We start from the raw sequence: 23,949 nt of genomic DNA on the forward strand, positions 1-23,949 counted from the left end.
CCAAAACCATGATCTTTTCCTAAACCGAGCTAAGTAGATTTTGTGCCTAAATTAAAGTCTGGTTCGCCCACTGCTGGTAAACTCCTATGGGTGCTGTACAACATTAGGGACAAGTGATCTATGTTGGTTAAGGTGGAGGACTTCCTGATCCCGCTGCATCCACTTATAGCCATCTGACCATTTGTTTCCATTATTTTATTTCTATTTACCAAACCATTACTTTTAGCTATTTCACCATTTATATTTAATGTTACTTTTAGCTAGCTCTCGCCTTTACTGTTATCTATCTACTTTAAACGCTTATCCCTTACTTTTATCCATCTTTAAACCATGTATTCATTACTTTTAGCGAACCATTTGAACTATTTATCTTAAACATCATTTCCTTTTGAACTGCTTTTCTGTTATTATCTATTTTACCCATTTATCCATCATGTTAACCTTTCTGCTTGCTGGCTTGTTTTCACAGACTCACATGGTGATCAGGTGTTACAGCTGACTCAACACGAAAATATGTTTTTATTTTTCAAATTGAATTTGTAGTTCTCCACTCTTCGTTAAGCCGCTTCACAATCTTTCCATGTTTCCCCAAGCAACTGCAAAAGTACCTCTGTGGTAAAAAAAAGACCTGGTTGGAAATCACAGTAATAAGCCACCACTGTGCCATCATAAAATGTGCTCCAGATAAAGGCCAGGGGCGGGTCAGGCCAGTACTAAAGGGAATGTTTGCAGGAGTCAGAATAATTGAGACTTAGAGCTGTCTCCTTAACCTTGTGGCTTCCCCCCCCGAAGCCTCCCTGATGCTCCGGATAAGTATTTAGCAGAATAGAGAGACTATAAATCCACGGTCAACGACGCTCCCGGCAACACTCTCTTGAAAGAGTTTGGCAAAGCTCTAGCTGTGGAGCCGTGTGGCAGTGGATGCTGAGTGCAGGTGGGGCAGAGCAGCAGGGGCTATTTCCCTGATTAGTAAAACAAGAATAGAGTCTCATTAACCGAACCCCTGCAAGTAAACCTCCCACTCGGCGGATTTTAACATAACCCTCAGGGACAGACATGAAGAAAGGGAGGAGGAGATACAGCACAGGCAGAGAAAGCATGAATAAAATCCTCAGTTTGGAGAGAGATAGGAAGTGACAGATCCAGACAGACCAAAAGAGACGTCCTGACAGTGAACCAAGCTGTATACTGCTACCATACTCTATATAGGCAGACAGGGAGACGGACAGTTTACAACAAATACTGACACAAAAGCAGCAAGCAGGACAACAGGACAAACACAGCAAGACAAAAGAATACAAAAAGACAAGATTTGCCTTGTTTCATTAATTAATAATCTAATAATGATGACGCAAATACTGCTTTTTTTTTTTTTTTTTTTGGCTGGATTGTTTTTGGGTTTTTTTTGTTCCCCACCAAAAAGCATCACCTAGAAAAGAAAACATACCACAGCTTGCTCTTGCCCTTCTTTTATCTTAGATCTTCTAACGCCACAGAAGCAGAAAATTGTATTGGGTAAAAGTAGCCCGGAGAAACATCGACTTCTTTGAACTCGTGCAAATATTTTAAGAGAAGAATCTAATTAAAAAAAAAAAAAAAAGGAAACTGGGAGGACAGAAAGGCATCTATAAAGAGAGTGAATATCTGTCTTTTTCTATCCATCCTTCACTCCATCAGTCCTCTCATTTCCTTTTGTGCTGCTCCTTGAAGTATCTATGGTCTAATTCAAACAGAGAGAATACCATAGATTTGAGTTGGCATGCACTGAGCAAAAGTCCAAACTGTCATGTTGATAAATGACAAAGTAGATAAAAGACAGTGAAGGGAATTTAGAAAAAGAGCCTTCAGCCTGCAGCAGAAAAAGGCCTTGGGCTACTTTAAATAGACTTCGACATGTTTGAATATTTGAGGTTTTGCCCCGAAATGGCAGCAATGACTCGCCTGCGATGACAAATATAGACAGATGAGTTTATATTTTTACCCTGCCCTCCTCAAGCCTCAGCAAGGGCCACCTCAAAAATCCTCTTAATATGCAGCGGGCCTGTAACATAAAACACAAATACCTCCTTTCTGAATTTTTCATGCACGCATCTCTGTTTTCGGAGCTAGAAAAATTTCCTAAATAAACATTTTACGGCCTGAGAAGCACTAAAAACAAAGTTATAAATTGCCAGTTTCTAAAAATAGATGACCCCAAAAACATTACTGCTGGTACATTTTTATTGCTGCTTGTGTGCCAAGGCATTTCTGTTTTGGATCCGATGTCGTGGATCCGCTGCTTATCTCTTGCTTTTCTTGTGCCCTTCATTCTCATTTTTCTTTCTGGCTGGCATCAGATACCAATAAATACATAATCAATGTCCCGGAAAGGAGAGTACCTTACCCTTTCTGCACTTTTTGACAGAACGCACCTTTGAAGTTTGGATATCATGAAATAGTCACAGATCCGCCACAACCCTTAACCCCTGATGAGTTCAACGTTTTGCTTCCCATTGTGGTATTTTGTATTTGTAGATTCACAGCCATCAAATTGTTTATGGCTTTTTCTGTTTGCAGACATGCTAACCTCAAACTGCCCTTATAGGGTGAATGAAGTATTTCAAATGGAACTGAAATGAATTGAATAAATATCCAACAATTGTTCATTGTGACCAACAACTGTTAATGTTTAGGAGATAGACACAGTATATTGAAGAGCTTCTACCGTCATACCGTCTGAAATTGATCAGTAGCAAACTGCCACTGTACTATGATAAACTGTGAACTATCATGCTCATAGTACAGTCAAACAGGTTGCCTTGTCATTGTCCAGATGTCTTCCACATGAGCAGCCTGATCTGTCACAGTACAGTATAATTACACAGTTAATGTGCTACACCATGGGCAGGGCCGCAACCACAGCTGAGTGACATCTGCTGTGGCTTCACCGCTGTCAATTAGGATGGACATCACGCCGTATCAGCTCCAGCCACTGTCAAACATAATTAGAGTGTAGGAAGGCAGGACTATAAGCAGAAACATAAGGAAGAGAGGAGAGTGGACAGGACTGGGTGTGGAGGGAAGGGAAGCAAAATGAACGAGGGAAGCAGGGAAGAGAAGTGAGGAGTGAAGAGAGGGTAAAAAGAGGAGAAGGATCCGGACTGATGAGATTAAAATGTTTTCCTGTTCAGTCCATGACCAATGCAAAATCCACGGGGCAATCACATCCATCCTCTGGTACATCCAGTAGATTGACAGAATCTAAGTTGGGAATCAGATGACGGAGAATTGATTTCCCACAGGAAACACATCTCATTCATGTCACAAGTCTTACAATTGATCAAGCATGGCCGCGTAAAGTCTTTAAATCTCCTTCAGGAGAAAACAGGTCAATTTAATGGGATTTCTACTGAGCACAATAAGAGACAAAAAAGGTTTTGAGATGAACACACACGACATATTTTACAGTGCTGACAGTATTTTCTTTTTCTGCTTAAAGCCTGATCTGCACCACAGGAGTGAAGACAAGACAGAGGGATATGATTTTGTTGTAAAGTGTGGGGGCTGCCCAAAGACGAACCCTGTCACCAAATCATCTGCAAGCTCAGACAAGACTTAAACTTAATTCTACAGAGACCTCTCAGGAGGGTAAATGTACACAGTAGTTAGAAGGACACAAGGACCTTCATGGTCATCTCACCACAGTGGCACTGATACTTTTTAAGGTGCAATGCCCCGCGCATGCACTTTAAGAAGTGCAAAATTAATTACGGCTTTAAATACTTTACAGAATAAAAGAGATGGGGGAAAGCTGATCATTCGACATACTGTATATTCAAGGAATTCAAAATACGTTTCCATCCATATTTAGTGCAAGTTTTAACCTAATTTCCAGAAATTTGGCAAAAGAAAAAGCAAATGAATCTGTGTCTCCATCCCCTGCTGCTACATTAGGGATTGTGTGCATTGGAGGTAACAGCAGGGGACCATTTGGGCACTATTAAACCACTGCAGAGGAACAGGACACAATAAGGGGACGTCATTAAAAGAGTGCCAATCAAACCTCAAACGAATGAAAACGATGTAGGAAACATGAAAGAAATATGACATTTATGTTTGATGAATGTATTAATTTGAGGGGTAAAATGACCCAAACAATGTGTGGATTTCTTTTTTGTATTGTTCTGTGGTCTCAAACACAAACAAACCAAAAAGCCATGAGGCTGCGAGATGTTTTTCAAATGGGTTTAAAGTCTAATCCATTACCCACACAATCAATTCCTAGGGGCTTCCAGCAGCAGCCAGCAAGTTGAGCCAATCTGTCACAATAAATGCAACAAGACTTGGTGAATATACTGCACCACAATTACATGACAGGACTCGCATCTCTCACTGTCCCCTGCCACCTGCTGCTGGCAGCTGGATTTTTATGTCTCTTCTAATTGTGCTCTTGCAGCACACCTCTTTAACGTGAGGAGTCCTGCCACTTTTGAGTCACTCTACAATTTAAGAAGCTGCACATGAATAATTAAATGTCACGTAATGAAGACCGGTTGAACAGAAGCCATTTGCCACCCCTGACAGAGGGAAGCCGCTGAATAAATGTGTGCGAACCGGGCTAAGTGTTTTCGTGATGATGATTGCTGCTTTGGTGTTGTTTTTGCGATTAGTGATTCAAAGGTAATGTGACACACACAACATTCGTCATCATTTTAAATGTTTCCTTTTTAAAAGTCTGTGGGATGAGGCGTCTGTGTGAAAAGTATTTATTTTGCACTTTATCAAATTGCACCCAGTAGAGACAGACAGTGATGTTACGCCATTGAACCTTCACTGAAAAAAAAAAAAAAGATGGCTGCACAATAATGCTTGAAGCTTAATCTAATGTTACTCACTGGCTGATAAACATGACTGTCACATGGCTGAGAGAAGTAACCACTCTTCTGGCAGCCAATTCAATTAGCGATTCTATGGATAGCACATATCTCACTGACTGATTTGATAGCTTCTTTCGAGTGATGTAAGTGCTGACTGTGTTGCGTCAGTCCATGTGTTTTAGGAACTTTATTACTGACTGTAAGTGAATCTTTGCCCCTATAATTTGAGGTTTATAATGGTTAATGTTGCAGTTTGTCAGCAGCGTAGCGGCTTGATTTGCAAGTTCCAGAAAGAAAATGAAAAGTTGGGTCTAAGTTTAAAAAAAAATTATAATCCAGGCTGCCTGTGTACCAGCTACAGGCTATAATACTGATATCATTAATCTTTATTGCAGCTAAACATAATGTCACTTCACATCATGGAAGTTTTCAGCTCACCACAGACTCAGATGATGAGATCCAACAGCCTGCAGCCAAAATAAATCACATCGAAACTGCTCCTCCACAGTTAAATTTGAGAGGAAACACTGGGTCAGATATCATCTTAAAAACAAGGGAACACTTCGCCTCCTCTAAAATAGTCTCATTTCAATAATTTAAGTGGTTTATAAACCAAATTCCATTTCTTCGTGCATAAGACATGATAATTGAGCTTGAAATTCATTATAGATTAGCATTTTTTTTTCTGTCGTGTAACACAAGATCTGTGCTAATGGGTCTAATGTAAAAATTAATTTTACTCACCATTAGTAACCTGTAACCTGCTTTCCATTATTGCATTATCCATTCAGCAATGTAAACAGGGGGTTTTTATAGAAGCTAAAATAAATAGGCTACGCTTGATAAACTTCATAGTCTGCTGGTTCAGGCGAGCATTAAGCTGGAGGAAATGTTATTTACAGGCATGAAAAACCCATTATTATTTCTGAGCTGTACTTAGTGTCAGGACCTGTATAATATTCCTGTCATATTCCTATCAAGACTCAGAAAGTAAGTGGGAGGGTTCAGTCACTTTCATATGCTTTATTTTCATCAATTGTATATAATCCTCATAATAAGTTAGAATATTCATATTAACTCACAATGTCTTATTTCCTTTGCTACTGCTCAGCAAAAGATTACTGCACGTATCTAATATGCATATACTGTACAGTAACCTATTCCACCTACATGTCATTTTTTGGCATTTTGTTTTGCAGACTCAGTTGGTGCATCCTCTACAGAGATTCAAGGCATCAAGGTGAAAAGATTTCTCTGCCAGTCGGGAGCAATGCACAATCACACTTGCACATTGTCAGCAGACTATTCACATTACACCCACATCAGGAGCTGCTGCCACAATGATGGCACAGCGCTTGGCAGTCAAGAGCACCAACAGCATATTTTGTTAACTCCAGTGTAAACTCAGAGCTACGGTATAATTATGAGTTGATTGTGTCAATACACCCTGAAAACACAGACAACAGCTTCTTTAGGAGCTGTTTTGAAAAATTCATGTCCAGACTAACGTTCAAGGAGATCACTGTCTGTAAAAAAAATATCAAAACTTTCATTTTATGTCTGGCTTTTAAATCATATATCACACAAAAATGTTGAAAGGGTGAGGGTTACCAGAGAGATTTCAGCCACATCAACCACATCTGTAAGACACTGGTCTTACAGAGAGAAAAGAGACAGATCAACGAATGATCTTGTGAAAGGAAGGAAATAAAAAATATTGGCTTTTCCACTATGAACCCAAATCACAAGTATTGCAGAACTGCAATGGAAGCTTGGGGTATTTCAAAAGAGGGGTGGACTGACAGGCAAGTAGACCAGAGAGAGTGACCCTAAACTAGAGTCTACACACTATGAAATAATAAGCTATGGATCTCATGTGGGCATACAGAATGTGCACAGACAGACAGAGTCTGGGCACTGAAAGCCTTGTGCCACTTACAGCTCTCCGTCAGGAACACTGAATGAAAGGGAAAATGGGAAAACACGCAGAACGCCAGACATCAACAGAGAGTGTGTGTGTGCACTATAATCAGTAGTTAGTCATAACAGCTTGATTCTCTCACCATGTGATGAGGCCAGCAGCTACAGCGGACCAGGTGACGCAGCAGGAGTTGGGCTTCTTGCTCTCTTCCTCCTCATCTTTGCGGCAGCAGCACAAACAGCTCAGGTAGATGGCCAGACAGAGCAGGTTGAGGCCGAGCCCTGCAGCCGCCACACAGCCCAGGAAAATGAGAGACTGGAGGGGGGAGGAAATGACACGATACAGCTGAGTCAGAAACAAAAAGTGGTGTCAGATTTCATGCCTCATACCATGAACGACCATTTTTACCTGGAGCATAGGGTCACCTGTTCCCAGCAATAAACATTAAGAGAAGACAAATAAAAGTCCTGTATTCAAAATTTTACTCAAGTGAGACCTACTGGAGCACAGATTTTGACTTGTCATAGTAGGAAAAGCACAGCTGCTGCTGATAACATTAACCATGGTTCTATTCATGATGGCAGTGTGACAGTGATCCAGCATGAACAACATCAGAAGCTGTTATTTACACCTGGGCAAGTCAAAATGTCTTGCATACAAAAGGCCCTTTCAGCACAATGCATTAAAGTGAAAGTTCTCATTATGCAGAATGGCTCGATTGAATGTTATGTTATTACCAGCTGCGACCGCATATGGCCCATTTTCACCTTGTGAGTCTGTGCATGTGTGTGTGTGTGTGTGTGATTGTGGCAAAATGTGGTCCTGGAGACACCTCACTGTGGCGGGAACTACCACAGAAGCAGTTCCGAGCAATTTGGCAGATGTTTATATGTCTGTGGACACATTTTGTCACCAAGATACTGTCGCAACCGTGCAAGATACAGTCATGAAACTTAGCAGGTGTGTAGTTGAGACAAAAATGAAGGTTGAGTTTGAAGATGGGCCCGCTCAGACCCCAGAGTACTGAGTGCTCATGGGTCAGAACGTCAAGCTGTTGAAGGGTGGCCTCTAGTTATATTATTGGATTATTATAAGTGATGCATTGGTGTGAGAATGATTGTAATGTTGAAGCTGGCCAAGGAGAAGCTCATTCTGAAAAGTAGTAGAGAAGAATTATAAAGTAGAACAATATCAAAAAATTTCAGTGTAATATAATACCTCAAAACTGTACTGGAGACAGTGAGTAAAGGTACTTTACTTTAGTCATATTCAACCACTGAATGTAGAGAAGAATAAAATACAAAAAAATGCTACAATGAAAGAAGCTAAAAGTTAAGAACAGGAGATGAAACCTTTGTGTTTTCATGCATTAGCTTCACTTACAGTGTGAAATATTCTTGAGTAATACAGATTCTTTTTTGTATTTTAGGGCTTTAGAGTTGTTTTTCATCGTCTGACTGTCTACCACCTGCTCAGCAAAGTTAGCGATTAGCAGGTGAACAAAGTCAAACATTTAGCAGCTAATGAGCCAGATATTTTTCATAGGAGATGGTGGCAACCAAAACGGAGCAAAAAGAGGAGTGAATATTGTGCTTGCATCAGTCAGGTGGCCAGAAACCAAGTCAAAAGGAATGCTAATGCTAATGCTAATGCCGCTGAGGGAATAGTTAGCTAACCTTTTTGTAATGACTGTGCAGACAATTTGACCATTAGGCCAGTTTAAAAAAAATACTTTATTTTCAGCTTCCATTTAATCTCACAATGACAAGAGACACATAAACCACACGAAACATCCTTTTCTTCTCCATAAAGTTTCTCCATATTTAGAGCATCATAACGTAAGGACGACGTTCCGTGGATCCAAACAAACATTTTCAAACTGACTACAACAGTCAGTGTCATTAGTGTGGTAATAAGACACATGAAAACTGATGAATATGTCTACACCAGCCCCAGAAACAAGGCCAGCTGCATTCTGGGAGCCTGTTATCCTCCTTTCCAGCGTCCCCTGCCTCCAGCAGGAGAGCAGACACCTCCCCAGTACATCTCTGCATCTGCTCCTCTCCCTCTCTTTCCTCCTTTAGCCCCACATCCCACCTTCTGCAAGAGATGTGAGTGTCGTGACGAAAATAGCAACAAGACTGTCCTAACAGCCTGAAATGAATTCTGCAGCCATTTGTGAGCAGATGGGTTTATTCAAGCTCCGTTCCTTTTTTTTTTTTTTTTTTTTGCCCCCCCTTGCTGTTCCTTTTTAGTTTGTCTGAAATCTTTTTGGTGCTGGGCCATCTGTTCTCATGCTGTGATATCATGTGTCCCGCAAGTAAAGCAGTGGGATTAAAATCCAAAAATGGAAGAATCTCCAGGATTATGTCAAGGATGGCTATAAACGAGCCAGGTAAAGTGCAAATTGAAAAATCCTCCAGAACAGCTGTTTACATCATTTGACACAATCCTGAAAACTTTGCTAATAAAAGATAAAAATACAACTGCAAAATATATATAGAAATCATGATATGTGTTTCATTCATTTTGCACTTTTTTCACCATGAATCTGTTTTTATTATTTGCTCCATTCCCCCGTAAAACAATCTTTCTTTCTACCCTCGCTCCCCTCCCTGGCTCCATCTGTTGGGGTGCAGTGCCCCATCTTGTCCCATTTCACGGCTACATGCCTCTCATGTAGAAGGCCACACATCTGCTAACAAAAAGAAAAGAGAAAAAAAAGTGTTGAGGGTTGAGAGTTAGAGGCTCCAGTCATTGACCTCTCCACTTTCTCATATTCTCTAGTGCCCCATAAAACAGGTGTGGAGATGAATGGAAATTTGGCGCCGCAGTTTAAGAGACCGGGCTGTAAATGTGTTAATGGGGTGTTGTCGGACAGATGAATGGCAGCGTGCACCAAGGTGAGACAGAGACAGAGAGAAGCTCCTTGTCTGATCTGAAGGCGGGGGCTGGCTTTTCAGTGATGAGAGTTGGCATAAACTGGGTGTAATTGAGGTGAACACAGTAAATGAGATGGAGATGTGGGGCGCAGGTGGGTAATATGAGCGTGGAAGGGGGTGGGGGGGTGGGAGAGAAGCCTCAGATTTTTCCGACAAGAGGAGAATAAGGGTGGGGGTGGTGGTGGAGGTGGTGGGGGGGGCTCCTGCAGAACGCACAAACACTGGGCCACCCAGCCGCTCCTATCGTCATGGTAACGTGCAGGTTAGTTGGTGCCCTTGCGACGGGGAGGGAGGACGAGTGAAAGGGCGAATTATCACAGCCTATTTGAATTAAGCAGCATGTGACAGGCCTGCTTAAATTGCCATGCCTCTGTCTTGTGATTCCTCTGCAGCCAGGCAATGAAGAGAAAGGAGGGAATGTGGCAGGGAGGGGGTAGTGAGGAAACATCTGAGGGGCTCCTTAAGGCTCACATGGACCATGAGAGGAATATATTTTGGTTTATGTTATCTTTTAGTATTAAGTTTCATAATGTTTGAGACTCTAAACCACCTTAAAATCCATGACATGAGTTAAAAAATGCATGGGGCTTCGGACAGAGCTCAACACTGAAATTTACTCCACGGCCGCTTTTAAAGCAGATACGGCCAAAACAACACTCTCCACTTCCTTTTCTTACTCTCCACTGTCCTTACTTCTCAGTGGTAAGGCGCAAAAATAATAGCTTCTGAATTATGTAGCATCCATTCAGAGTAAAAGGACGCACACAGAGACCGTATGTGCACAAAGGACACATACCACAACCCCATCATGGAACCATCACTTCCCAAGTGCTCCAGCCTTCCATTAAGTTTAAAAACACCATTTATCTTTTACCAGCCAGAGTGTGCACACATTCGCTCTTTGGTGAAATCAAATTGGCAGCTCTGACCATTTAACTGCTGCCTAAATGAGGTCCGAGTAGTTTCCCATAAAAGCAGGCTCAATATGTTTAACACCCTTCTCCTTACTTACTCATTCTTTACTCAACAGGCCAATTGCGCTGTCTGCTCTGTTTTGTTTCCTCTCAATTGTCCCTATAGACAGGGGGGTGGGGTGGGCATGAGGCTGGAGGCAGTGACACAGGAAAGAAAGGAAGGAAGATCTAGCTGAGCAGAGGGGCAATCCCCGAGATCTGAGGGGCGTAGAGGAGGGAGAGTAAAAGAGGAATAGAAAGAGAGGCTGACAGAATGATGGAGGGAATATTGTAGGTAATGAAAACATGGAGAGAGCAGGGTGTGGGTGAGACGCAGTAAACAAACAGGAAAGATAAAAAGAGAGGTGGTGGTGGTGGTGCCAAATGGCTGAGAGACAAAGGCGTGTGTACGTGCCTTTAATGGGCAGACAAAGGCAGAGCTACCTCATCCACATGGCTACCTCAGACACACTCTTCATTACTCAGTGTGCGGCCCAGTTTCCCACTGTAGACGACTTTGCCCTGCGGCGGGAAGGTTGCATAATGCTAAGATTTTTTTTTTCTTCCCAAAATAGTGAGCAAACCTAAGAATCTCATTCTTTAATGTACAAAAATGAACGCGAGTGTGTGACAAGAGAAACCAGCCATAAGCTCTGCCTCAAAGAATGACTAACGGACTAATTTAAGGGATGACACGCGAGTGAACTCGGCAAAGTTAACACAAGAGGAACATTTTTCAAAGGAACTTTTGAGCCATCTGTTAATCGCAGATACTATCGTGTGGCCCCTGTATGAACTTCAATGGAAAGCTCCCAGCTTATTAAGTACATCCAGTGCAATCCAATTATGGCTGCAACTAATGATTATTATCATTATTAACTAATATATCATTTTTCCCATTAACTTGTTATTCATTTAGTCTGTAAGATATGAAAACAAATGTATACACCCAGAGTTCAAGGTGACTTCCTCATTTGAGAAGCTTGAACTGGTGAACATTTGGAAATTTAGCATTGTAATGAATCATTTTAGCGCTTAATGCAGTACAAAAGCTTGGCAATAGATCCTTATTTTCTGCAGCTTGTGATCTGTTTTTGTCCAGTTTTTGTTCATCCATTCATGGCTGGACAGAGTATTGGAAACAACTTTAAAAAAACAGCGCATTGCAATTCAACAGCAGTCCTAAAAAAAGTTGAATCAACACCTCTGTGACACTGTGTCTCAACTGAATGCATAAAAAAGATTATTCAGAGCAGGGCTGCTGGATTTGATTGTACTGTGTGTTCCTTTGTGTACCTCGTAGTGTGGAGAATACTTGTATATTTTTAAATTGAGGATGGAATAAACAGAAGAGGGGGCCTACACACAAAGAGACACACACACAACCCCGTACACCTACAGGACAAAGGGAGAGGCATAATGAGGCACTAATAGCCTGGAGCAGAAATGACCCATAGGGGATTGGGTGAGTCATTTACACTCCCCCAAGTCCCGTCAGAAGTATGATGAAAGCCAATGGGGGGATGTCAGCACAGATGGGACGGTCGGATAAATGGACAATGATGCTCTAATGGCCTGTTACAAATCCTTCTGGAAAATATAACAAACACATGTTTCAAGACCAGATTTTAGATAACTGGCCACAACAGAAAACCTGTATCGATTCATAATACGAGATGATAATGAAAAAGCACTGAAAAATAAACCTCTGAAAGCTCTCAAGACTACAAGGATGCAAAAATCAATACTGCGGGGAATCCGTGCAAGTCCGAAAGCAAGTTTGTGGGTGCTTCTTGCTCAGTGCATGCCAGGTATGGTGGGATGTAAAAATCCATATTTAAGGCTTCACATTCCAGCAGCTTCAACTTCATGTCATCTGAAGGACTCCGAACTGTGATTTCTTGCATGAAATCCAAATGTTGAATGTCCATGTAAAAGGACTGACAGGTTTTACTGACCTGAATATATATGATGAGCGCTCCACTGTTAAAAAGGCTTTACTGGAGCAGAATGAAAAGACGCAGGAAACAGTGGGGGTGGAGGAGGTGCTGTACATTCAGACAGATGCAAATTCACAGCAGTGTGAAGTGGTATTTCGTGCCTTATGCTGAGCGCCCATTAAAAATCAATTTTTCATACACAAGTAGTGACCATAATTAATATATAGAGACGCAAAGCACCTCCATCTGTTACAGTGCATCTGCAAAGCAGTACTAAGTCATGTAACGGTGGAATTCCTCAGGCCTGGAGCACTGCTTAATGCACGCTAAGCGATATGAAGTGTCTTCTGCTGCTCTACAGCAGGTGGCAGACAGCTGTGCATAGGTGGAGAAGGTCTCCAGGCACAGTGTGCACCAATGTACAGTATGTGTGTATATGTGTGTGTGTGTGGCCTGAACGGGCAGTGACATTCCTTCAAAATGATAAGGGTTAAACGGGTGTCAGGTCAGTTAGAGAAAGACGAAGACATGGACACAGAAGGAGGTTCCACCTTAAAAGGCAAAGCCTGGTGAGCAGCAGGAGCCTCTTCTCACTGTTGGGAATCAGTAAATGATTTAAGTCTTTTAATTATTGTAATTCTCTCCCATTTTCTTAAATGGGTGTTCCGGTTACTTCATTTCGCACATCCATAAAGCTTTTTCTTTTTTTTAAAGATATGGTTAAAATCGAAGCAGCAGAGGCTGAGATATCTTAACTTTTTGGTCCCAAGTGTGCTCCAAGCTCCAAAAACACTGGATCCTACAATTCCCATAATGCAACAGCAGATTTTTATAAAACACTCAATTTAACTGTTTTATTACAGTAAGTGTTTGAAACCCATGACCAAAATAGTCATACATTCTGTCACTGTGTTACTTATGGATGGAAAGTGACCCCCAGAAACCCCCTTAAGGACCCCCACTTTGAGATCCTCTGCTGTAAGTCACAAAGTGCTTTACACATTCACATAAAAAGTACAATGCTAAGATCACAAATGCATTTACATGTGCAAAAAAAACAAAAAAGAAAACAACACTGTCCACAATAAAATACACAATAAATATATAAAATACAGACCTGATTCACACTGTCTGAACATGTATCTTTAGCTGCCTTTTCACAGTGGAGGTGCTACAGCTTCAAAGCTCAGTCACCACCGGTCTTAAAGTGGGTTCATGTAACAGACAGTAAATTCAGCTTATTAGACCTAAGTGAGCGAGCAGATAAGGCTCATATACAGGAACTTGGCCGTGCGGTGCTCTGTGAGAACTGGATCCTATATATAACCAGCAGCCAGTGAAGGGATGTGAGTATAGGGGTAATATAAGATGGTCTATTTGACCTAATGAGTGGCCTTGCAGCAGCTCTCTGAATTGCCTGCAGGTGAAAACACACATGCACCTTTAAAGGCTGAATGAGGACTTCCAAGTGCCTGGAGAAACAGGCTAAAATGGCTTCACCACGAAACAATGCCCCCTCCCCCCCTCCCGGTATCAGTGGGGCAGTCCAACTCACTGTCTTCCTCCATGCTGCTGCTGCCTGTTCCACTGACACTCAGGTGAATGCCCCAGGGACCAGGGGTCTTTTCAGCAGAGTGCACTCAGCTGGGCCTGCTATGTTCACAGCTGGGACGCCATTAAGTCCCAGCAAAGTGACCCAAAGGAAAAAGATGAGAGGAGGAGAAAAAAAAGCTGACACTGTCTTGTTGCCCTCAACATTTTGCCATGACCCACAGAAGGTCTCTGGGCTCTGTGAGGTATACCCCCTGCTCATATAATTTTCTCTTCAGCTCTTGGGCAAATGTTTATTCCAGTACTTCTGTAAAGCCCTCATGAATCTCCTTCAAGCATCTGCTTCTCTGTGCAGGCCATGCTTACGGGACATCTTTGGAGTGCAGCGAAGCGTGTTATCTCCCTGTTTCCTTGACACCCTCTCTGAACCCAAAGCCCAAACCCTTCCCTCAGGGGAGTCAGGGGTCATGATTTTGATGCTATACCCCCACAACAAAGAAAACCCAACCTCGCCCCCTCCTCTCAGCTTCTGTGGAGGAGCAGATTTTCATTGTTGTTTCTGCTGGAGGGGAATGTGGCTGCATGAATCCACTTGCCCCACTTCATACAGCGCTGGCAAGAGGGCACACTGTATTTGATCTGACCTGCTAAAGTCTTATTGCGCCGTTGATTGCCAAATAAAATGATGAAACCGAGAAAAAGCAGAAGAACACCAATCACAACCCCCCGGCACCAAGGATAGCCAGTCACTGCTGTCGTATTCTGTTTAATTATTATTAGATCAACATGAGGTATGGACATACGGCCTTATTAGTGGCCATATACCATCCAGCCAATCAGGTGATGCTAATCACTGGCTTCAAGCACGATGGAGACAGATTCGGGTTAATGACCTTCTGGAGAACCAGAGGGGACACTCTGAGTGCATCTTTGTGTTCATGCATGACGCAAATGAGGAATGAGTAGATGGCTACATGGAAAAAAAAAAAAAAAAAAAAAAAAAAAAGATGTCATGACTGCTTCGAGGCTGAGCTGAGGTGAATCACTGTTTTACAAAAATGGGATTACACAATCGTTCAGACAAACAGGGAGAGGCTGAGATAGGACAAACAGCGTGGAAATCAGGAACGACACATTTAAGATTGATTTTCCTTGAGGAGGAGGCAATAGGAGTTGGTAAATTACCAGTGCAATCAGAGTGGCCGTGATAGCTCAACAGATAATGGATTTTCAGCCCTTGGCATGCATAATTCTCCATTTTCCATCACACAAACCAAACACAGCCAACACAACAGCACAGTATATGCATTAGCTGTAAAATCAGCTGCAATCAGTGAAATGTGCTTGAAACAGCATTTTGTGAAGATGGGCTGATGCAAAAACATGCAATCAAATACTTGAAACCATAAAATTAGAAATATTAACAAATGTAAGAGTGTAATGATGAAATAACAACTGCAGCGTAGAAGGTGATAAATGCAATCAATCAAAGTAAATGCATCGCTTTGGGAACATTATGGGAAAATACATTTTTCATCCTCCCAACTTCACATAAATTCTCTCGGGTCTTCCACACGCCAGTGGCTGTGACACAGCGACACATCCATTTAAATTGGAGTATGGAGGTCTAACATCAATGAACAAAGAAGGGAAGGTGGAGGAAATGCTGATGAACTGAGAAAAAAAAAACAGAAACACGGGGACAACAAAGACAACAGGAAAAAGCGGAAAGGTCTGGAGGAGACTGTTTGGATGCACTCGGGTGGAACATTGTTCCCAGAGAATCTCTGCAAGAAAAGCCACTGAAGCAGAAAGATTGAGTGTGTTAAGAGTATGTGTTTGCTCCTGTAATAGAATAGTACGTCTGTGGCTTGTTCATTTAGCTCCTAACATTCCAGGCCACGGTAATAGCAAGATAAAAGCTTCCAACAGAAACTTGTCCGAGCCGGACATTAAAGTGATCAGAGGTGAGATGGGAAAAGAGGATGTTGTGTTGTCAACGACAAATGCTATTATGCAAAAACTCTTTGTTCTCTTGTCCTGGGGCATATACAAACGTTCCTTTATCATCCGTAATCATGTACAGGAAGTGTGTAATCAGCTGAGATGTTTGTGTTAATTCAGGTAATAAACCTGATTTACTTTAGAAATCAGAATCTGCTTTTGCTAAGAATCCAATGCTGTTCTATAAGGTGGAGTGAGCTGAAGTTGGAGCATCATGACAGATTATGTGCTGAATCACAGTATCTACAGACAAGACTGTGTAAACCACAGCTGATTATGGTAAAATATTTAATGTTCATAGAAAACGTGGGCAATGGGGAAAATATGAAGCTACAGCTAGCAGCCAGTTAGCTTAGTGTAGCGTAAAGCCTGGAAACAGGGTAAAAGGCTCTGTCAAATCCACCTAATTAAACAGAGCTTGTTAGTTTATTCAAAATACAAAAAACCAAAGAGAAAACAAATCAATTTGCACTTTTAAGGGGGGTTAAATGGGGGACTATTTCTTGCTAAGATATCTCAATCTTCTCATCTAATGCTCATCAAAGAGAAGCAAATAAAGCATATTTCCTAAAAAATGTCAAACCAGTCCTAGGAGACCAACACTACAATATGATAAGTAGCATCTCATTTCATTACAGCCTGGTTTCTAGTTTTCTTTTGATGACATTGGCCCTGATAACAGCAGTCATAGCGCCTGCTGGCTCTGAGACCAACACACAACATAAACATACAACAGGAAAAGCAAACAGACGCACAAATGGGGGTTTTTTTTAACTCTTTTTTTTTTTTTAATTATACTGGAGTTGTAACCTTTTGTTTATCAGAGACTCTAATTCCCATGATTCACCAATAAACTGTTGTAACCCTGGCTGCTTGGGTAGTATCAGAGTCTCATGGCTGGATGGGTATAACCAGTGGTACATGTGGTGAGGGACACAGTATTTGGCACAAACATGTTTGTGCCAAGCAGGAAATGAAAGGGAAGTCATATGGACCAGGACCTGCTGACCTACACATGACGATTGACTCAACACACACACACACACACAAATGTAGAGTCACACACACAAATATTATAAAAACTAGGCCCCTGTCCTACTTTTGGATGAGCTTTTTTTTTGCCCTCTTTCCATCCTTAAGGCCTCAGGACAGGGAGATACAAAGCAGTGAAATACATTACACAATCACACACAACTGGAGGTCTGCATGATCGCTGAGGAGATCAGCAGATTATCTCAGGAGCACGTGCATCCCCAAAGCAATCATCAACAATGCTTGAGTGTCAGTTCCACAAGAGAGGATGTTACTGCAGAAATTAAGGTGTGTACGCCCAACAATCTTCTTCATTAACTTTTCCAGACAATTCCACACAATTCAACAACCGTGCCCCGTGGGATTTGAGAATTATCCAAATATGCGACAGCGAGCTAAAGAACAGAATAGAAAAGCTTGTTTATTGTCAGAAGACAGAAATTAGAGAAGAGCTGATGGGCATCCCCTCTCTGACAACAGCAGTGTCCGACAGCGGGCGAGAAGCCTACTACCGCACACACACGCAGACAAAGCACAGTGAAAGATCCTGACCCCTTACATTCCATCACATTCAATGGCCCAGAGCCAGCAGAGGAATTCACCAGGATTGCCCACACTACAACCAGCCAATTACAGCTCCACTTACAAGGCATGTGGCCTGGGTTAAAGGCACGGCTCAGCTGCTCAATGCTGTCCACAGCAGCAGCCGACTAAACATTGATTCAGTAATTCCTTTACAAAACGGTCGACACTGCACACTTCAATTATAACGCAAAAATTTTTCTGCTGTTTAACTTGAGTTCTCTACTAATGAATACTGCTAAAATATCTATTGCAATGCAGCTAATCATCCCAGAGCAGAAATAAACTTCTCGTAAATAGCCCAGTGTGATGTTTTGCAAAGCATTACAAGCAAATTCCCTTAAACACAAACTGTTTACATGCTTTAACTGCCTTATAGTACAATAACTGACACCTACAATGGGCTGCCGGCCATATTAAACTGATTATGTTGATATGAGTCAGTTCATTAGTGGCGTTAACAATAGCCCTCAATAATTCAAGTAGGATTCACCACTTAACAACGATCCAGGGGAAATATATCACCTCTTTCCTGAGTTCTTCATCCCTTGATTGCATATACAGCACATTATCACTGCGACTAATGCCGTCAAAACAAGAGGTGGTGATCAGAATTAAGCATGACAGCCCACAAAGGATGGGAAAAGTAATGGCCTCAATAGCCTTGCATCAGCTTGAAATTGTGTCATTAGTCTTGGTGCTTTGCAGAAAATTGTTCTACATAGTGAGAGCGGGAGGGGCTTAATGTATAGACAGACAATAAAGAGGGTGGGAGATAAGGTTGAGGGTTGATGGGGTGGTGGGGGTTTCCCACCTCTGACTGACTGCCCGTAGATGACTGTCCTCTCAGGAGGAAGTGCTGCCCTCCTGCTGAGACTCACCACCCTCCCTCCCCCAACACCCCATGGCACTGAGTCTGCTTCCACATTGTTACTGAGAAGGGAAACTGTCAGCATGAGAAGAAAAAAGTCTTCCTCACTTTTCCTCTCTGTCTGTTCCTGATACCAGTGCGACACAAATACAGCTCAGTTGTGCTGCTGTCTGATATCTGGGAGAGCAGAAACGCACCAAGACTACTGCTGGTGGAGAGATAGCAGCTAAAAGTTAAGGTTAGCATCATGGCATCAAGACTCGCTTTGGCTGATGTATGCTATCTGCTTTATGCCGAACAGCGAACAGAAGTAGCAGACGCTCAGGCTCCTGGTATTGTACCTGCTGGCTCACTGCAGACTAGTCATTGTTAATGTAATTAGTCATATTTGTGATTTTCTATGGCAAATTTTAAAAAATTTAAAGATTAAAAAAAAGTTTTTTCTATAATACTGTAAGTGGTTTTAAAGTGAGACTACTGACTTTAAAAGGTCTAAACTTTTTCATTAAAAAAAAACAAAACACACACACATTTATGTAAGTGGGATTTCTATAATTGTTACATAGCCTTTCTATTGTTTCATCACATCACATCATTATGAGGCCCTTTTGTGACTCACTTGGACCCCTGAAGGTCCCCTGACCTCACGCTGGAGACCGCGGTGCCTAGATGCTGCAGCGATGAACTTAAATATCATCTATTCTCACCATGATGTAAGTACATGCACTGACAGAAGCTAAGTTGTAACCTTGAAAAATTAAACAGTAAAATAATAAATCATTCATGGTATTTGACATGTGTTCACAAGCAGGTCATTAGTCATCCAACAGTTGATCCCAACCTACTTTGAAGCTGTGTGAAACAGTCCTGTCACCACCACTTTGACTCCCATGGGTGAAACACATCTATGCCAAAATTAACCACAAGTGTGCTTCTTGATCCACAACGTGTCTCTCCAAAGACAACTTATTTTTCCTTCTTAAAAGTGAATGAAAAATGTTACCAAGCGCAGTTGGAGGCAGTATTTACAAGATGTGCTTGTTCCGCCTCCACTTGCAAACAGCAAAGCGAAACAAAAACTGAATTTCTGCAATATTCCTTGAAACAAAGCATACAACCCAAAGGTGTATTCTCATTTTCCAAAGAGATGCAATAATTGCTTTAAAAACACCACTAGAAATTACAGCACCAACAACCCATTTTTGACTTTATTCACTGATTTATATCCGTCTGGATGTAGCTGCTGATAAATGTGGCAGAGTCTTCGAGGTGGCCACCACTGAAGTGGACCTGCAGGATATCCAGAGACATCACAGAACCACTTTTGTCATCAATGATGCAAAATGTAATCTGACTGTGAAGGCAACACAAAGCATAATGACAATGAACAACTGATTTTAGAAACACCATAGGGATGCATATAAGTGATAATTATGAGTTAAAAGGGATAAAAAAAAATAGTTTGTTATACATCATGAAATTTACTACAGGGTAACATACATTGCACAAGCCTATAGGCACACTGTGTCCCCAGTTTGCTCAGCCTTTGTGCTTGATGACTGGGCTCCTCATAAAGCCTCACGTCCCATCTTCTACTGACCTGCTGGTAGTTCTCCTCTTCGGGCTGGAAGCTGTTCTCAATGGGCTGAAACCTCAGGTTGATGTGAGGAAAATTGTGAAGCCAGTAAGTCCACCAGGGCGCAATGTAATCCACCCGAGCCGAAGACATCCCTGCCCCGAGAGAAAAGTTAGGCTGCAGCCTCAATTAGCCCCTCTCCACTAAAGAGGGCAGTTAAGTCCGGAGATCCTAATCCAGTCTCATATCAGACAAAGGCAGTGGTAAAAGCATGCTCGTTTCAGGAAACACACTCTCAGCCACGCATGAGACGCTGCGTGGCTGAAGTCCCGCACACACAGCCCCGCCGCTGAGAAGTCAGATCCGACAGGCGTTTTCTCAGCTGAGGAGATTTAATCACAGCGCACCCATGTCTCCGTGACCGTGTGGACCCACCGCCACTGTCCGACAGACAGCTGCTCCGAGCGCACGGCGCAGTCACCGGCGGAGACGCGCACTGAGTGAAGGGGGGCGCGCAAAGACGCACGGCTGAGGAGTCTGAAAGTGTCGCTGTGCCGGATATCCGCGGTAAAACTCTTCAATGAGCACAAGTGCTCAGTGGGTAGTGGCGTCACTTTCATCTGGACGCTGTGTTTCATTGTTTACGTGTTTTATCTCACGGTTTATCAGCCTCTGTGGAATGAGGGACTGCGCTGCCACCGAGTGGTCAACCGAGACCATTACAAGCAGCTGCATCCCACAGGAAACCCCGAGTCCACGAACAGTTAAGATCGTGGACAGTCTCTTTATTGTCTTTATATTTAGTTCCTCAGTCACTATAACCTGCTAATGAAACCAGAGGGCCAGCTGTCCACTGGTGTTGCAGGCCTGAGCCTTGGCCTCATTGCTTGTATTTTCAGGATCCAGATGCATGAACATATTAAACCCACTGTTGTTTAATATTATGTCTGTGCTGAGCTGCATTTGGGCAGAAAAATGTTTCACACATGTTGTACTTTTCACACATTACATTATTCAGACTGGCTTGTGATGTTAATTACACGCCTCTGTACAGAACACTTCAGACGTGCTGAATATACCAGAGGAACAGCAACTCCAATTAATCTGACGGACAAATGAGTAAATGTGTTCACTGAATTTGTCAAGCTTTTCCACTGACGTGAAATGTATTTCCTTTTATTAAACATTAACTGCTTGAATCCTCATCACCCACCACTGGAATTAACCATTAATACCTGTATGAACTGTGACATTTATGGAAATGCAGATTAAAATGAGCAGTGAGTTGCACCACCTATAATGCAATTGTTAGTGAGTCCACAGCTTTTAAACCCATTAGTAATTAGAGTTATATTGTGGTTTTATTTTAACCTGTCAATAGCATGGAGGGCAGTGCCAACAGGAAACTTAAGTCTGACGGAAGACGAGACACCTTGTGGAGAGATGTCAGAACACCATGTATGACCTGTCTTTTACACCCTGGCTACACACTATACTCCAGGAAACATAATACTCATCGGTTTTTCTAACCCATCACATTTGTATCATGGCGTGACAATACAGTAGAAACAAAACCACAGACAAATAACTTAGTTTTCCAATTTTTATTACAATTATCTGTACATCACGGATTTACTTCAGCTCCTTCACAGCCAGACCTGTGAAGAGAAAGACAACTGGTTAGAGATACATTCATCAACACTGAAGGAATGTTTTCAGCAGTGACAAACATGCAGAATTATAATCACTACTAATACTATTATACATTTGTCATCATTGAACATGTGACAAACCCAGACTGGCCTCCTCCATTCAGATATCTTTAAAGATGTTTGCCAGTAGCACTTAAACTGATCCATGTTTTTAAACAAGGTTTGTACTTGAAGCTTAAGGTCTGTTGTAAAATAACTCAGTGCACAGTTTCATATTTTCTGTCAAATGACTTACAAATAAATTACAGAACTGAATGTGTGCAACCCAGCACATATTACACCCTCATCATTGCAGTCAATGAAGACTAATTACATTTGCATCAGCTTGGAGGGTTTCCAAGGAAGACAGAATGTTTTATTTACACATGAACGTGTTTTTCCCAGCACAAGAACTACTTCATTATCAGCTGCACAATAACGACATTTCTCAAAACCAAGGGGGGGGGGGGGGGGGGGGGGGGTTATGTAGTTTTAGATCCTGCATCATTTCAACATTCATTTTTCAAACTTTGATAATGTAAACAACCACATAATGCCCAATACTTAAAACCAGAGCCTCATTTTTCACGAGGACCATCCACGTGAGGACCAGCTACCCCGTCCTATTAGAAAGCACTAAAATTTTAAAAAGTCAAGTTTTTATTGTAAACTTAAGTTTATGAATTTGATTCTTACCAAGTTGCACTGAGTATATTCCTCGAGGCCCAATAAACATGCTGAACCAAGGTCTGACATTATAAAACAATTGCAGTGCCTTTTATGAAGGCTCTGAGTCCTGAGGTCTTTAATTGGCACAGTGCATGACTACAACTCTGGCCATCCTCTGCGGTCACCAGAAATGTCAGCCCTGAGCTTGTGGAATGCTTGTGCATCTTTACACATTCTGGTACAACATAAACAGGACCATCTCATAAAAACATGTTCTAAGCTACTAGGGGACCAAAACTCCTCAAGTTACCTTTAATTAGACTCTGGATAGTTGCAAATTTGAAATTGGAGCAGTACAAGACTATGTTCTTGGTCAAGTGTACAAGTTCATTGAAATGCAGAAACCCTTCAATGTTGCTAATTGGGATGCTTTTTTCACACTTCTGTGTCTCAAGTCATCTTTGTGTTAGTGTTTGTGATAATACTGACCTGGGGGCAGGGACTGCTTGAGCTTCTCAGCCTTCTCCTTGTCTGTGATGACCAGGGTGTACAGGTACCTGCTGCAGCGGACCTTGAACTTAACATTGTCCTTGTTCTTCTTGATCTTTACGGCTGAAGGAAGACAAAGTCAGGAATAAAATTATAAAAATCACACTTCTCTATACAACAAACAGCATCCTTGCTCTCCTTGGCTGTATTCAGATTCAACTCAACACAAACACCCACTTGAATTAAAAAAAAAAAAAAAAAAAAAAAAAAAAAAAAAAAAAATCACAAGATCGCCGTAACTAACTACAATTCAGCTTTATGAATAACCTTGGCAGTTTCCTCCTTATGAAATGTGGTACAATAAAACAATCATTACCTTGAAAGAAATACTACATTTAAATAAACTGATAATTCAGCATTCATTTGTTGGACATTTTAGTATATCCACGAGCACTGGTTTCATGCAGAAAATTTCACATCTTAGCATGTTCAACAGACCAGCGGTGTGTGACTGAAAACACTATAGGCTGCACTAGAGTAAGTACCAAGTACTGTACTTTCTCTACAAGACATACAGTTGTCAATCTACATTACAACTTAACTATTTGAGCAATTTTTCATGCTAAATGCGACAATATTAGCAGATGTCAGTATCTTAAAAGGATTTGCAGCCTTTCTTTGTCTTTGTGTATGGCAGTTAGTCAAAACTCTTTGGGTTTAGGACAGACAAATCAAGCAAACTCAAGATATCACTGTGGTATATGAGAAAGAATATGAAGTAAGCTAAATGATTAACCAAAGAAATGGCGATCAGATTAACTGGTAATGAATATAATTGTTACTTACATATCTATACAATATTATATGGGTTT

General features: G+C 41.7%; 2 protein-coding genes across 17 annotated transcripts in view; both read right to left on the reverse strand.

Moving 5' to 3' along the window:
- ttyh2 (tweety family member 2) overlaps window positions 1-20,879 on the reverse strand; it is a 58,634-nt gene extending 37,755 nt beyond the window's left edge. Inside the window, exons 1-2 of one of the 2 annotated variants that reach the window (XM_071462780.1) lie at window positions 20,253-20,879; window positions 6,920-7,092 (exon numbers count right to left, since the gene is read on the reverse strand). In XM_071462780.1, the coding sequence (XP_071318881.1) occupies window positions 6,920-7,092; window positions 20,253-20,381 (302 nt within the window). In that variant the 5' untranslated portion in view covers window positions 20,382-20,879. The remainder of the gene's footprint in view (window positions 1-6,919; window positions 7,093-20,252) is intronic. The other variant, XM_071462781.1, reaches the window with a different exon arrangement.
- Window positions 20,880-21,817: 938 nt separating this feature from the next.
- The window catches only part of rpl38 (ribosomal protein L38), a 374,880-nt gene continuing 372,748 nt past the window's right edge, over window positions 21,818-23,949 (reverse strand). For all 15 annotated transcript variants that reach the window (XM_071462797.1, XM_071462784.1, XM_071462790.1 and 12 more), the window contains exons 4-5: window positions 23,078-23,200; window positions 21,818-21,886 (exon numbers count right to left, since the gene is read on the reverse strand). In XM_071462797.1, the coding sequence (XP_071318898.1) occupies window positions 21,861-21,886; window positions 23,078-23,200 (149 nt within the window). In that variant the 3' untranslated portion in view covers window positions 21,818-21,860. The remainder of the gene's footprint in view (window positions 21,887-23,077; window positions 23,201-23,949) is intronic.

The sequence above is a fragment of the Trachinotus anak genome, unplaced genomic scaffold, assembly GCF_046630095.1.
Source record: "Trachinotus anak isolate AG129_WGS33_773 ecotype Australia unplaced genomic scaffold, CSIRO_AGI_Tana_v1 ptg000025l, whole genome shotgun sequence".
Lineage (NCBI taxonomy): Eukaryota > Metazoa > Chordata > Actinopteri > Carangiformes > Carangidae > Trachinotus > Trachinotus anak.